Source organism: Penicillium citrinum (genome assembly GCF_028827155.1).
Source record: "Penicillium citrinum strain IBT 23319 chromosome Unknown utg000003l:1.0-4596430.0:1.0-4598250.0, whole genome shotgun sequence".
NCBI lineage: Eukaryota > Fungi > Ascomycota > Eurotiomycetes > Eurotiales > Aspergillaceae > Penicillium > Penicillium citrinum.
The window spans coordinates 526,544-539,715 of NW_026622688.1; the positions used below are offsets into that span (position 1 = coordinate 526,544).

At 45.6% G+C, this 13,172-nt stretch overlaps 4 protein-coding genes across 4 annotated transcripts; 1 reads left to right on the forward strand and 3 right to left on the reverse strand.

Annotated features, from left to right (window-relative positions):
- Nucleotides 1-306: 306 nt before the first annotated feature.
- N7469_003467 (putative beta-ketoacyl synthase (Cem1)) lies at nt 307-2,734 on the reverse strand (the record flags this gene model as incomplete). The annotated part of the gene is made up of 9 exons (XM_056642387.1): nt 307-468; nt 557-925; nt 997-1,263; nt 1,325-1,411; nt 1,468-1,539; nt 1,611-1,718; nt 1,785-1,951; nt 2,260-2,354; nt 2,670-2,734. The coding sequence occupies 9 exons, from the start codon at nt 2,732-2,734 to the stop codon at nt 307-309; spliced, it is 1,392 nt and encodes a 463-aa protein (XP_056501799.1).
- On the forward strand, nt 2,639-4,033 carry N7469_003468 (agmatinase; the record flags this gene model as incomplete). Its single annotated transcript, XM_056642388.1, has 3 exons — nt 2,639-2,770; nt 2,823-2,949; nt 3,042-4,033. 3 exons carry the CDS (start codon nt 2,639-2,641, stop codon nt 4,031-4,033), a joined length of 1,251 nt encoding a protein of 416 aa, XP_056501800.1.
- Nucleotides 4,034-5,426: 1,393 nt separating this feature from the next.
- Nucleotides 5,427-6,475, reverse strand: cdc42 (Rho family GTPase CDC42; the record flags this gene model as incomplete). The annotated part of the gene is made up of 4 exons (XM_056642389.1): nt 5,427-5,489; nt 5,716-6,094; nt 6,228-6,347; nt 6,456-6,475. The coding sequence occupies 4 exons, from the start codon at nt 6,473-6,475 to the stop codon at nt 5,427-5,429; spliced, it is 582 nt and encodes a 193-aa protein (XP_056501801.1).
- Nucleotides 6,476-8,810: 2,335 nt separating this feature from the next.
- Nucleotides 8,811-10,876, reverse strand: mirC (siderochrome-iron transporter MirC; the record flags this gene model as incomplete). Its single annotated transcript, XM_056642390.1, has 4 exons — nt 8,811-9,526; nt 9,590-10,327; nt 10,397-10,527; nt 10,593-10,876. The coding sequence occupies 4 exons, from the start codon at nt 10,874-10,876 to the stop codon at nt 8,811-8,813; spliced, it is 1,869 nt and encodes a 622-aa protein (XP_056501802.1).
- Nucleotides 10,877-13,172: the final 2,296 nt, after the last annotated feature.

The window sequence follows — 13,172 nt, forward strand, 5'->3', positions numbered from 1 at the left end:
ATAGGTAGTATAGTAAAATGACACCTAAACTTTAGGTACATTGAATGTAATAGATGTTACATTGAGAAATTCAAAGATTGCAGCTAAATTGGAATTTATTCGAGACTAGGCCGAACTTACCATTCCAATGGTAAGGTTACTAGTATCACAAATACTAAAATAGGTATTTGTAGTATACAAGTATAGAAAGCTACTAGTAGTACATACTCAGAATAAAAGATCACCATTAATTAGGCCGATATTCATAATACCAGGCAAATCTATCACTCATCTCCAGAAATATCGTACATCATAACCCTCAGACCCTCACTCATATCTAACAAAACACAAACTACTATTAGTCCCACCAAATCCAAAACTATTCGTCAGCACCACATCAATGCGCCGAGACTGCGTCTCATTCGCCGCATAATTGCAATCAAATCCATTGGCCAGTCGATCCAAGTTAATGGTTGGCGGCATAACATTCTGTAATCAATCAGGACAAACACCTTCATAGAACAACAATTGGATCAAAAATAAACGAAAGAAACACATTGAGTGGTTGTCTACTCACATCTTGTATAGCAAGGACGCTAAAAGCAGCCTCGATGGCGCCCGCACCACCCAGTAAATGACCAACAGCACCCTTGGTACTGCTAATATTAACGTCCTGCGCTTTATCTTTACCGTCCGGCCCGAGAAGAAGGGCTTTGATAGCAGCATTCTCCGCAGCATCACCAACAATCGTCGAAGTTGCATGCGCATTGACATAGTCCACCGCGGAGGGAGGTAATTGTGCTTGTTTCAATGCCTTTTTCATAGCCATATATGCTCCTTCGCCATTTTCTTTGGGGGCGGTCATATGATGCGAATCAGCAGAGCATCCATACCCTTTGACCTCGGCGTAGATTCGTGCGCCTCGCGCGCGAGCATGTTCCAGTTCCTATATATTCATTAGACCCGTTTCTTCGTATTTTTGGGGAAAGACTATGATCCTCGAGCTATGAGCCATACCTCAAGAATAAGAACGGCAGCACCTTCACCGACAACGAATCCCTTTCGATCTGCATCAAACGGTCTAGATGCTTTCTCTGGATTGTCGTTAAACTCAGTTGCTAAACTCCGGGCTCGAGCAAAGCCTCCAATTGCGAGAGGGTGAATGCATGATTCGGCTCCACCGGCAACCATCACATCTGCGTCTCCGCAGGCAATGAAGCGAGCTGCATCGCCAACTGAATGTGCGCCGGTAGTACAAGCTGTTGTTGCGGCATGATTTGGTCCCTGTAATTTCAATAAGTCTACTATTCTTTTCATGGTAGTAGACATATTGGATATGACATACCATGAATCCATACTTCATAGAGATATGACCTGCACCGAGATTAATCAATAGCTTAGGGACAAAAAGCGGGTTGACCTTTTTGTAGCCCTTAAATGACCTGTTAATATCACAAGTCGAGATCTGGATGCAGAGTCATGACTTACGCCTTTATCGTATGCGACGACAGTATCAAATATCTCGTCGAAATTGCCAATTCCTGACCCGAGACAGACTCCCTGCATATATTAGACCATTTCTTTCTTCTTATAATACTTGACAGTGTCAAAGCCAAGATCTAGGCTCCTACCGTTGCTTCTCTTTGCTCGAAAGGCTCCGGTTTCCAACCGGCATCTTCTAATGCCTCCTCCGTAGCAGCCATAGCATATTGCGCAAACAAAGCCATTTTTCGTTCATCCTGAAGAACTTAAGGTCAATATACCCTCATCTTTCAGAAAAAATAGCTGAAGCATTATTCACTCACACCACGACTCAGCCACTCCGACGCCGTCCACCCTCCATCTTTACGACTGCCTTTAGGCACAACAGCCGCAATCTGACAAGGGACCTCCTTGAATCGTTCATCGCGATGATTAACATTCACAATACCACAATGACCATCCAGTAATCGTTTCCAAGTATGTCGCAAACCTGCAGCCAAACCCGTTAGTTCCAGCCGAGGGACAAAACTAGAGACGATCTTCCCCTCTCTCGGTCTATCATCTTCTCCCATCTACAGATAATCACGGCATGCCGTCATTGGCTGTTAAGACTTTCCCCATCCGGCGAAGTGGAGACCTCCGGCAATTTTTCTTGCGGCGAAAAGTCCGGGGATGCGGTGTGTCTCGGCGATGGCAGGGTGATTGTGGATAGGAGGTTGAAGGTAGAAGATTTGAGAAGTAGAAAGATTCAATGTTGTTCATTGAGTAATGTAGGGAAAAAAAGGTCCTGGTACTCACCAACTCCTAGCGGAGTGACCGCGCCCAAACCAGTGACGACAACACGGCGCATACCGAGGAGATGCACAACGGCAATTGACCAGCTCCTACTATCTCTGTAGAAACTTAGCTTAGCTGTGCAGTGATCCAGCTGTATAGAATGTCTCTAAGTGTAAAGCCGTGAAGGTGCGAAGGTGGAAGAACAGAAGTGGAAGCCAAGAAAGGAAAGTCCGCACGATCCAGCGGGGCGTCTGTTGCTCCTTCCCTTTCGAATTGCGCGCCGATTAGGAAGTTCGGCGGAGAAGCTCGTTTCTTTCTTTCTTTTTTATATTCAATTCTTTCCCTCTTCAACAAAGCTTTGTTTTGATTCTTTCTTTGATTTCCATTGCATTGCTACATTATGCCTGCTTGGAAGTCTTTCGTCGGTTTACTGGCGTTGGCCGGTGGCGCTGTCTCTTGTGCCCATCATGGAGATACTGAGGTTGTACCGGAACATGAACGCGAGGAGCTACTCAAGAAGTGGGATCAAGAGGTAAGTTACTCAGATTGAAGAGATAGTCAATGATCATTTTTAACGTATCTAGTGGTCATTCACTGGTATTGCTAGCTTTGCCCACCTCAAGCCGGTCAAATGTTTGATCGAGCCAAGCGAGAACTATGACATCGCCGTGATCGGCGCGCCTTTTGATACGGCCGTTAGCTACCGACCTGGTAAGTAATTATCGATACAACCCTTAAGGTAGTGCAGCTGTGCAAGGGATAAAGCAAAGAGAAAAGAATACAAGCTTATAATATGTAATTAGGCGCCCGTTTCGGTCCCCGCGCTATTCGCGCCGCCAGTGCCCGTCAAATGTCCGGGACCAGCTTTAACACCCGCGCCGGAATTAACCCCTACAAGTCATGGGCGAAGATCACCGATTGCGGCGATATCCCCATCACCCCCTTCGACAACGGGCTCGCCGAGCGCCAAATGTACGAAGCTTTTCTGGAGCTGGGCTCCCGAAAGACCGTCAACGCTGCGCCTAAGGGTGGCGATAGTATTGGAACCGGACACCCGAAGCTTGTCACTTTGGGCGGTGATCATAGTGTTGCACTCCCTGCCCTGCGAGCCCTGCACCAGATTTATCAGAAGCCTATTACGGTGCTTCACTTTGATGCGCATCTGGATACTTGGAATCCTGTGCGATACTCTGCGTACTGGCAGAGTGAGCAGACTCAGTTCAATCACGGTAGTTTCTTCCATAAGGCTAGTCGGGAGGGATTGATTTGTAACTCTACCTCTGCGCATGCGGGTCTGCGGACTAGACTTACTGGTGTTGATGCGGGGGATTATACGAATCCTGGACCTGAGCAGGGCTTTATTCGGATTCACGCGGATGATATTGATGAACTTGGTCCTATGGGTGTTGTCGAGACTATTATCCAGCGTACTGGTCTTGATCCCGAACAGCCTGTTTATCTTTCCGTTGACATCGACGTTTTGGACCCCTCTACTGCCCCCGGTACTGGTACCCCCGAGCCCGGTGGTTGGACTACGCGCGAGTTCATTCGGATCCTGCGCGGTCTGGAGAAGTTGAATCTTGTTGGTGCGGATATTGTTGAGGTCTCGCCTGCTTATGATAACAAGGGAGAGACTACTGCTCTTGCTGCGGCGCAGGTTGCTTTTGAGATTATTACTAGCATGGTTAAGTCGGGTGTTAAAGAGGATTTGGGTGGTTGGTATGGACATTTGTATGATGATGTGACTGTTGGCCAGACTGAGGCCGAGTCGGAGGTTACTCGTGATGAGCTTTGAGTTGTATATGACATGATGTAGTATGATAGTATGAAGATAAAAAGAATGAATGATGACTATATTTACTGTGACTATTCAGCTCAGCTTTGCTCTGTTTCAGGTTGAAGAACTACTAGATTTCCAAGGTTCGTACTGAGAACTATACCTATAGTTACGGCCATTCGCTACAACTGCCATTATGAGTACACAAGTATATTATGGCAACTGCTCCACGACAATGACTAGTACAACACTCAAATCAAAGACTTGTCAATTGAAAGTCCAGTCTGCCTTCAGAGAAGAGAACCAGACCGATTAATCGCAACCGAGAAACAACGTAGCGAAAAAATCAGTCACCAGAACTAATCTAGCAAGATAATAAGTTAAATATCGAGACAAATGCTTGTATCTTGGAAAAAAAGGAGAGCATCGAGCGTAGAAATGGAAGAGAGAAAAAAGAGGAAAAAAAAACCGCATGCAGAATAACATCTGGTTCAAAATAAACAGCAAGCTCAAACTTGATGGTATTGTCCAATAGGAGAGTTGAATGGAAAACAGCAGAAAAACGGAAGAAGAAAAATGGGATCGGGGAGGTAAATGGGATTTGAGAGAAGTGGGAGATGAAGGATTTTAAAATGGGTGGAAGAGGACGGAAATCATCAGCCAAACACACGACGCCCTGACGTCCAACGCCAAGAGACGATGAGAACAAGTGGGAAACAGGAGAGTAGGGATCGCGGAGGATAGGAGAATTGTAAGGGAGATGGTGATGGTAGCGCTGGAAATCGTGAAGGAGAGGATGGCAGTTGTTGTAATAGGGGAAGAGTATAATCGAGATCCGCAGAGATACGGCAGGAGGTGACGTTGGTCAGGCGAAGCTGGAACAAAGAAGTGAACAGCGAAGGTGGGGAGGATACAGACCGGTCTGGTTCCAAGAATGTGTTAAAGATTTGAGACCAAGAGTCGAGTTAAACAGGTATATCGAAGGCTTGAAGCACGATTCCCAAACAAGCCCCAACTCAAACCATCCCAAACAAACCCGAGCCCTCTCAGTTAAGTAGCGGGCCAGAATCGTGGAGAAAAGAATCCGGGAAAGCACGTAGAGTGAAGAGTGTGGGAAATGCTTTCAAGTAGGCAACGCTAGCTTCAATAAACAAGAATTTCCTCGTTTTGATCCCGTCGCTTCAAATTTGCCCATTCGTGAACCAGACCAGCCAGATTTACCTTCCCAAACGAGAATCAAGAACAGAGCGCGAGAATAAAGAAAGAACATAAAACAAAACAGGGTAGGTTTCATTCCGTCGTATCTGAAAGGTTCGAAGTCGGTTGAGGTGGTGGTGTGTACCTTCACATTGCGCGCAAGAGACAATGCTGTGGCCGACCAACATTCGAAAGATGTCCGAGATATGCGCGATTACAGCAGGCGGCAGCCGCGTGACTTCTTTTTGGGCGCGGGCTCGAGGGCGGCAACGATAGCCTGTGGAGAGAACGGGGCGAGTTAGCGGTGTACAACTGGCGTGGGGAGACCAAGACAACGGGCGAATCCCAGCTTGCTTGGGATGGAGTGGGCTTTTCGGAGTGGAGTGAAGTAGAGAAAAGGAGGGAATAAAATGAAAGAATTGCAGAGGAGGAAGGGAAAGGAGAATAGATGAAAACGAGCAGTGAAACCCTGCTAATATTGAAACTGAAATGAAAATACATACCTCATCAAAGACATCTTTCAACTTGTACTGCGTAAGAGCTGAACACTCGACATATTTCACAGCACCAAGCTCCTTCGCCATGCGGTCACCATCCTCCTTACGGATAGGCTGCATTTTCTGGCGAGCTAACTTGTCGCGCACGTTAGGATCGTCGCGCAAATCGGTCTGGGTACCGACAATCAGGCAGGGTACACCGGGACAATGGTGGTGCACTTCGGGGAACCATTTCTCGCGGACGTTTTCGAAGGAGGCGGGGGAGGTCACGGAAAAGCAGACAAGGAAAACGTCGGTCTGGGGGTAGGACAACGGGCGCAGACGATCGTAATCTTCCTGACCGGCTGTATCGAACAGACCAAGGGTATAGGGTTCATCGCCGATCCTGAGATTTTTATATTAATATATTGAATAGACTTGCAGGATTTTGAGCTGGAGCTGTCGCTATGCTGCTGCCACTGCTACTACTGCCGGTCTACCGCCTCACGATATCAGCGGAGTGGCGGGGTTAAACTCACATCACGGTCACGGCATAGTTGTCAAAGACGGTGGGTACATATTCCGAAGGGAACTTGTTAGTTGTGTATGAGATGAGTAGACAGGTCTTTCCGACAGCACCGTCCCCCACCACGACACATCTGCAGAAGAAAGTCGGGGGTTAGCCAAGTGAGAAGAGGGGAGACACGGACACAAGAGGGGATGAACGGGAAGGGAGGGGGAGGAGGAGAGGGGGGGGGGAAGCGCACTTGATGGTAGCGACGACCATGATTTCGGAGTGAAGATGGAGAGAAGAAGAAAGAAAAGAGAAGAGGGTGGGCGATTAGGGGGAGGAGAAAAGGGTTGTGGGAGACAAAAAGGGAGGAGGAGAGCTGTTGGTTTGAATGGGTCACTTTCGGAGGTCTAGACGTATGTGTATGGCCTGTGACAATACCGTATTACAGGACACTCACTATAGTCAACTATACTCTCTATGCATCAGATTGTTTAGGGCTCTTATTTATTATTCAGTATTACTAGAAATGAATAATTTTGTTTTATTATTATCTTATTCTATTTATCTTTTGCTAGTTCTAATTACAATACTCGCTGTATACTCGGCCAACCGCGTCGGCTAAGCGCGTGATCCACAGTGGACTTCTAGAACGAGCACGTCTGGTCTTGCAATGAAAAATACTATATGATCTATTATCTACAGTATTATTAGTTATACTATATACTATATATTATATCAAGAATACAAATATTCTAATATCTTACGATAGACGAGTCTCCTATAGAATATACTAAATACTAAACTGCTTGTAACTAATGATATCAATGTATGATAACCGTATGGATCCACCATCTCCTATCCAAATTCAATTCAATTTCCTTCGCCGTTTCACCCCAGACTCCGAGGCTGGAGGCTTGCTCCTGTCCGTAAATTGCAATTACGCTAGTCCAGTTCAGTTCACTCCGCTGTATTCCCAGATGCCCCTATACCATTTCATATACTATCGTGTAGGACTTTATTAGATCTGTGAATTACTTAGTCTGAGATTGATCTACACTAGTACAAATCGATTTATGAATAGGTTTTACAGAATACTGCTAGTATGCGATGTATACTGATGAGGTATTCCCATTCAATACTTATAAATACCGATTCTTTGCTGGTACGAACGGGAGTATCAAGGTAAGCCACCAGGGTATCTAGAGTATCTAGAGTACTTAGAGCAGCACATTTTGACATTCGCGTCCAATAATAAATCAACTTGATTTATTCATATGATGGTACTGCTTGAAGCAGTACCATATTAATACCCCCAATTGAGGCTAAACACAATTATAGTATCCCAGCTTGATAATCTTCAACAAATACACGGGTGCAGGCTAAGCAGTATCGACGTGTCTGCTGCATTGATTATGCAGGTACTGCATCACTGCATTTGCTGGCACCAGAAAATAAGAAGACAAGTCACTGCCCAAAATTAACTACAATCAACAGTGTATGTACATCTCCACTAGCATTATTCATCTCGCACCGTACCCCCAATAGTATTGGGTAGATACAACACTGCGACTAGTGAAGCTGGCATAGCCACTTTTCGAAGACTTCGCAGAAACACGTACTAACAAAGAAATACTCCTCAATAATAATTGGAATCAGGCATGTATCACACATATGGCACTGGTACCTGGATTTTGGATTGTTGTCGTGTACCTACACCATTCATTGGATGGGGTGATATTCTTAGATCCAGGCTGGGGCAAAGTTGGGCGGCTAGTGCTACTTGGATATACCTATATCCAAGAGGAGGGCCATGGATAGGTCAACATGATATTCTGTCTACGATTTTAGTGTTTTTTAGTCACTCGCGACTTGTATTATTCGAATACTATAGAGGATGGACATGCCGATTCAACCAAATCATCATCGACAGAATTATTAACTAGGTGAACAATTACTGCGAATTTTCCATAGTGTTTAATATCCTAGTCCTTGCTATTGAAGTAATCTGCTAGTGATTAATTTTGAAATAAATTTGCAGATACAATATGTTTCTATTTTTTATGGTACTCACCACGCAGTAAAAGGAGTATCAGTGACCGCTGGCGGGGCATCATTGACTTAGGCAACACTTCATACAATTGAATTTCGACAATTAGAGTGTACACTATATGCATCTAGTATATTCATAACAATACGAAACTAATTGCAAATAATTCTAGTCAAGCCGCATTAACAATCAAATTCGATTCAGTCTATAGGAAACTCTGCAGCTCTAAACATGACCAGATCCAAACTCCAACAATGGTGGGGGTCTGTATGGAAAAACGAAATGCAATTTTAACTCTTCAGAACGCCAGATAATGATTGATAACAGATAGTGCAAAAAATCTTCCATAAATTTCCAAAAATTCAAAGACAGGGTCATCAGTCGTGATACGTGGCTTGTGCGATGCAGGATGCGAATATCAAATAAATGTGCTGAAATATGTAGATCAAGTACGCTTCGAATGGGAGTCTTCAGACTCGGATTCTGGAGAAATAGGTAACGGTGTACTTTCATCCCCACTACTCGGACTCATCTAAACCAGACAGAAAAAAAAAAACAAAGTTAGTCCTTTTTATTACTCGAACGTTCTGAGCTAGCTTTCCGAGACTGTCTCACCTTATCTAATTTGTAATTCTCCATGATAAGACTGAGCGGAATGAGAGGGAGAGTAACGATGATGGCTAAGGTGAGTAGTCGATTCATCGTCTCCTGATAACTGCGATTGATAGCCATACGCGTAGGTGAACCAACAGGATACTCCAAAGCCTTCGCGAGACTTCCGAAAATCTCCGCGGCCGCGGACTTGGTTTCGTTGGGCAGGTACTGAAGGAGTTTCTGCGGAATGAAATGAGTCCAGACGGCTCCTGAAATGGCGGCACCAACGGCACCACCTAGTTCCATTGAGGTGAGGAACATTGCTGTTGCGGCGGCGACTTCTTGGTGAGATGCGGATGCTTGGACGCCGAGTTGGACGGGGACATTGAGGAGGCCGCCGCCACAGCCGACGAGGATTTGGGTGCCGAGGATTTGGGCGTGCGAGGCATTTTCGGTTCGGTAGGTTAGCATCAGGATCAGCCCTGTCATGTAGATGACACAGCCGATTGTTACGAAGATGCGGTAGCGACGGGTATATTTAATCAAGAGGGAGACGCCGAAGGCGGCGATGGTGGAAGTGAAGGCGAAGGTTTGTGTGACGCGGCCGGCTGTAGCGACGTCGTAGTTGTGTACAACTTGAAGGTAGGAATTTAGGTATGGTTGAACGGAGAAGTAAAATGCCACTGGTGAAGCAGTTAGTGACTGTCATCCTGTGATTTGATAGAGGGGAACGGAGAAGAACATACTGAAATACCAAAATGCGAGAAAGCAGCCCGCGAGCGCAGTCTTTTGCTTAAGTAGATGCAGAGAGAGTAATGGTTTCGATGCGAGTTTCTTGGAGGATTCATAAAGAGGTACGATCACCAGGCACAGCAGTCCAACAACCAGCATCGCAATGATACTGGGATTCATCCACCCATTTTTAGCATTAGCAGCCAAAGTCAGAGGGACAAGTAACAGAGTCACGGCAGCAGAGAGCAGAGTCAAACCACCAACATCCAGGTCGTGCCAAGTACGTCTCGCGATGGCGAAGACACTGCGTCTTCGCTTTCGAGAGGAGGACTTGATCAGATTTAACCGTCGTGCTTTACGCTGATTCAAAAGCAACGACAGCGCGAGAGGCAAAAAAGCAGCAGGCAAAATGATAGCCCACATACCATAGCCCCATCGCCACGATGAAGTGCGAAGAATGGCATCTGCAATCGTTGGGCCTAGCCATACTGTAACCAAGAATGGGAATTCAGGAAGCAAGGCCAGAAAAGCACGGTTAAGTAAGTCACTGCTATCAGCGATAAACACCTGTTGCAGGATCTGCAGGCCTGTTGAACCGGCAGAGTAAAAGATCTGAGCGGAGGCATAGGTTTGGACATTGGTGGAGGATGCCATTTGGATATAACCCAAGATGTATATTAAGATGCTCACACAGAAAGCTTCAAAGCGACCAAAGACATCAGCGACTTTTGCCATGGGCGGTTTGATCACAGCTGGACGACATTAGTCTCTTAGTACAGAGTAAGTCAATTCCCGCGAGGGTAGTACAGGGCTCAGCTTACCGTTGACAACATTCTGCACGACGAGAACCGTCGAAATCAAAGAATGCTTGCTAAAAGCACTGGTCGCATAAACCGAGAGGGACATGACTGTTTGACTCTCGAGTGAAGTACAAAATGCCATCAAGAATATACTTTGACGCCATTGTTAGTGGGCGTGGAAAGATTGCCAAAGGGAACAGCTGCAAGCCACACGAACCTGACGTAGGCGATAATCAACGAGCGCGTTGTCCAAGTCATATTGATCGCCTCGATTTTCCGCACACCTTCCTGTGCCTCATCTAACGAGGAGACCTCACTCTCTTCCCCCTCAGGATGATAGTGGTGATCATCTTGAAGCAGACGATTCCGCTCCGCCCGTTCACCCCGCTCATCCCGTTCCGAGTAAGAGTAGCGTTGTTCCTGAGCACTATATTGAGTATAGGAATGATCATTTTCAATCGCGCCATAGGAAGGACCGGTGCGAGGATCGAGAAGAGGCATTTCGGCTTTTGAGACGAGGATAGCCGAAAATGGATATCTTATGCGATCACGAGAGACACGGAGAGGTCAAGGCGTCCATCGGACGAGCGACAACAGCAGAAGAACACTTGTGAAGGGGAAGTATGATGGTGATGGGCAAGGGAGATCATCGAAAAGAGTTTCATGCAATGAGGTATGAACCGACAAATGAAAATAAAAGAAGAAACAGGAAGAGAAGAGGAGAAGAGGAAAGTTTGCAGAAGGGGAAACCTGCTTGACTCAAGCGCAACACGCTTGGGCACAGCCTTAGTTTTTCCCCCCTTTGGGGCCGAAGCTGAGCTGAGAGCCAGTCAGCTCAGCCTGAAAATGGAAATAGAAAGAAAAAAAAGACAGAAAAAAAAAAGCAAACATTAAACATCAAACGCAGGTGGTCAAATCAGAATGATGAGTATTGGGGGGGGATTCAATCCAGGATTACCTAAAAGAGGAAAAGTCGAAGAAGGAAAAAAGATGGGGCAATCAAATAAAATAGACGGGCAAGCGCGGTAATCGAAAAAGGAATCAAACCATCCGCGTGGAGAAGAGGGATGAACTATACTGCAAAGGGAGAAATTGGAGCTGATGATGGGATGGGTGGGATGAGGGGAGAAATGATAGGATAGGATTGAGAGGCGATGGAGAAGATGGACACGATGGATCGATCCGCCAGTCAAGCATGTGGCTGCAAGGGGAAAAGAAATGGGAGCCCGAAGTGGTCATTCAAGAACTGAAGATCGTCGGTCGCATATGCATGAGGGGAGTGAGTGAGTGTGTGTGTATGTATGTAAACAGGATATGATTACATCAGAATCGTTGAGCAGTGTTAGATCAGTGGAGGGAGATGAGTAGGTTGAATAAGTGGAATGAAAGCGATTGAAAGAGATTGAAAAGGTGAGAAGTGGGATGAGAGTGGCAACTGGAAGTGTCAGGCACAGTGGAGATTCGGCAAGGTGGAGTGGGAGTGGAGTGGGAGTGGCCTGACGAGGAAGAATGATGAATGACTGAATGAATTATATGAGTGAAGTGTGAAACAGGTGAGTCAAATGGAATGAACGGATGAGATTATCTCCGGGATCAAAATCAGATATGATTGATCGATAAGATGCAAAGCCCAGCCTTGGTTCGTCGGAACTGAACCATCCGGGATTGCCTGGTGGGGCATAATATGTGTACTATTACATAGCAACTATACCAGTTATATTATAGAAGGAATATACAGTAGATATCAGATATATATGACAGAAAGAGTAAATATGGTAGATATTAACAAGATCTGTATTCATTCATGACTGAATCTCAGAATATTGTAGTATCTAGTAGAGTGGTATCCATTGAGAATTAGAGTACTGCAAGTAAGTACATACTCATCAGATAAGCAAATTATACTACATTCAATTAAGTCATATTGTATATCATATAATACTTCGCTACTGTACAGTATACTCGAGATAACTGATAACTACCCCAGATATTCTTGTACGAGGTATATACACACAGATCACCTTGCGCGTCAACCTGTGATCATGGCCCGTGCCTAGTGGCGTCCCGTGATGTGCGCCTCCAGAGAGCCCGATCATGCATCTCTTTACTAAAAGCACCAAGTGGCTGGATGATCCAGATGAGTCTGTACTATTCAGCCGATCAGGAAACGGAAGTTGATCACCGCGAGCCTCTTTTCCATTTGGGTTTCGACATAGTAGACTCGTATACTTCATGGGATTACTTAGAGGTCACGTGTTGCCGCAAGTATCACTGGAATTGGCCCACTACCAAATGGGTCATATATTCTCCGTGCCAAGGCCTTGTTGTGAGTGTTTTATTTTACCCGACCTCTATTATATAGCACATAGTACAGTGAGCTATGTGATAGGGGCTCATATTTAAGACAGACTGCACATCTCAATATTGAACAGCATAAAACACGTCTACGCCGCTTTCCCATGACCAGACAAGTATATGCGCACCAAAACAATGCGATTCACACTCTTCCAAGGTTGGAAGAGTGTGAATCGCGTTGTTTTGGTACACATACCATACCATGCCTCCAATCCGCTCGTTAAGACGCCGAGATGCAGAGCATAAATACCGTAGACGATCAGGATCATGCGTTCACGAAAATGGCGAATCTGATAATGTCGACTCATACCTCAAAAGCCATCTCAAATGACACCACAGCGCGCTACAGTACGCGCCAACTCACACAACCTGAACTAATTAGAAGAACAATCAGTAGGCCGTTCCATCATGAAGGTGGGTTGACTGTTGAAGAAGGTCTACG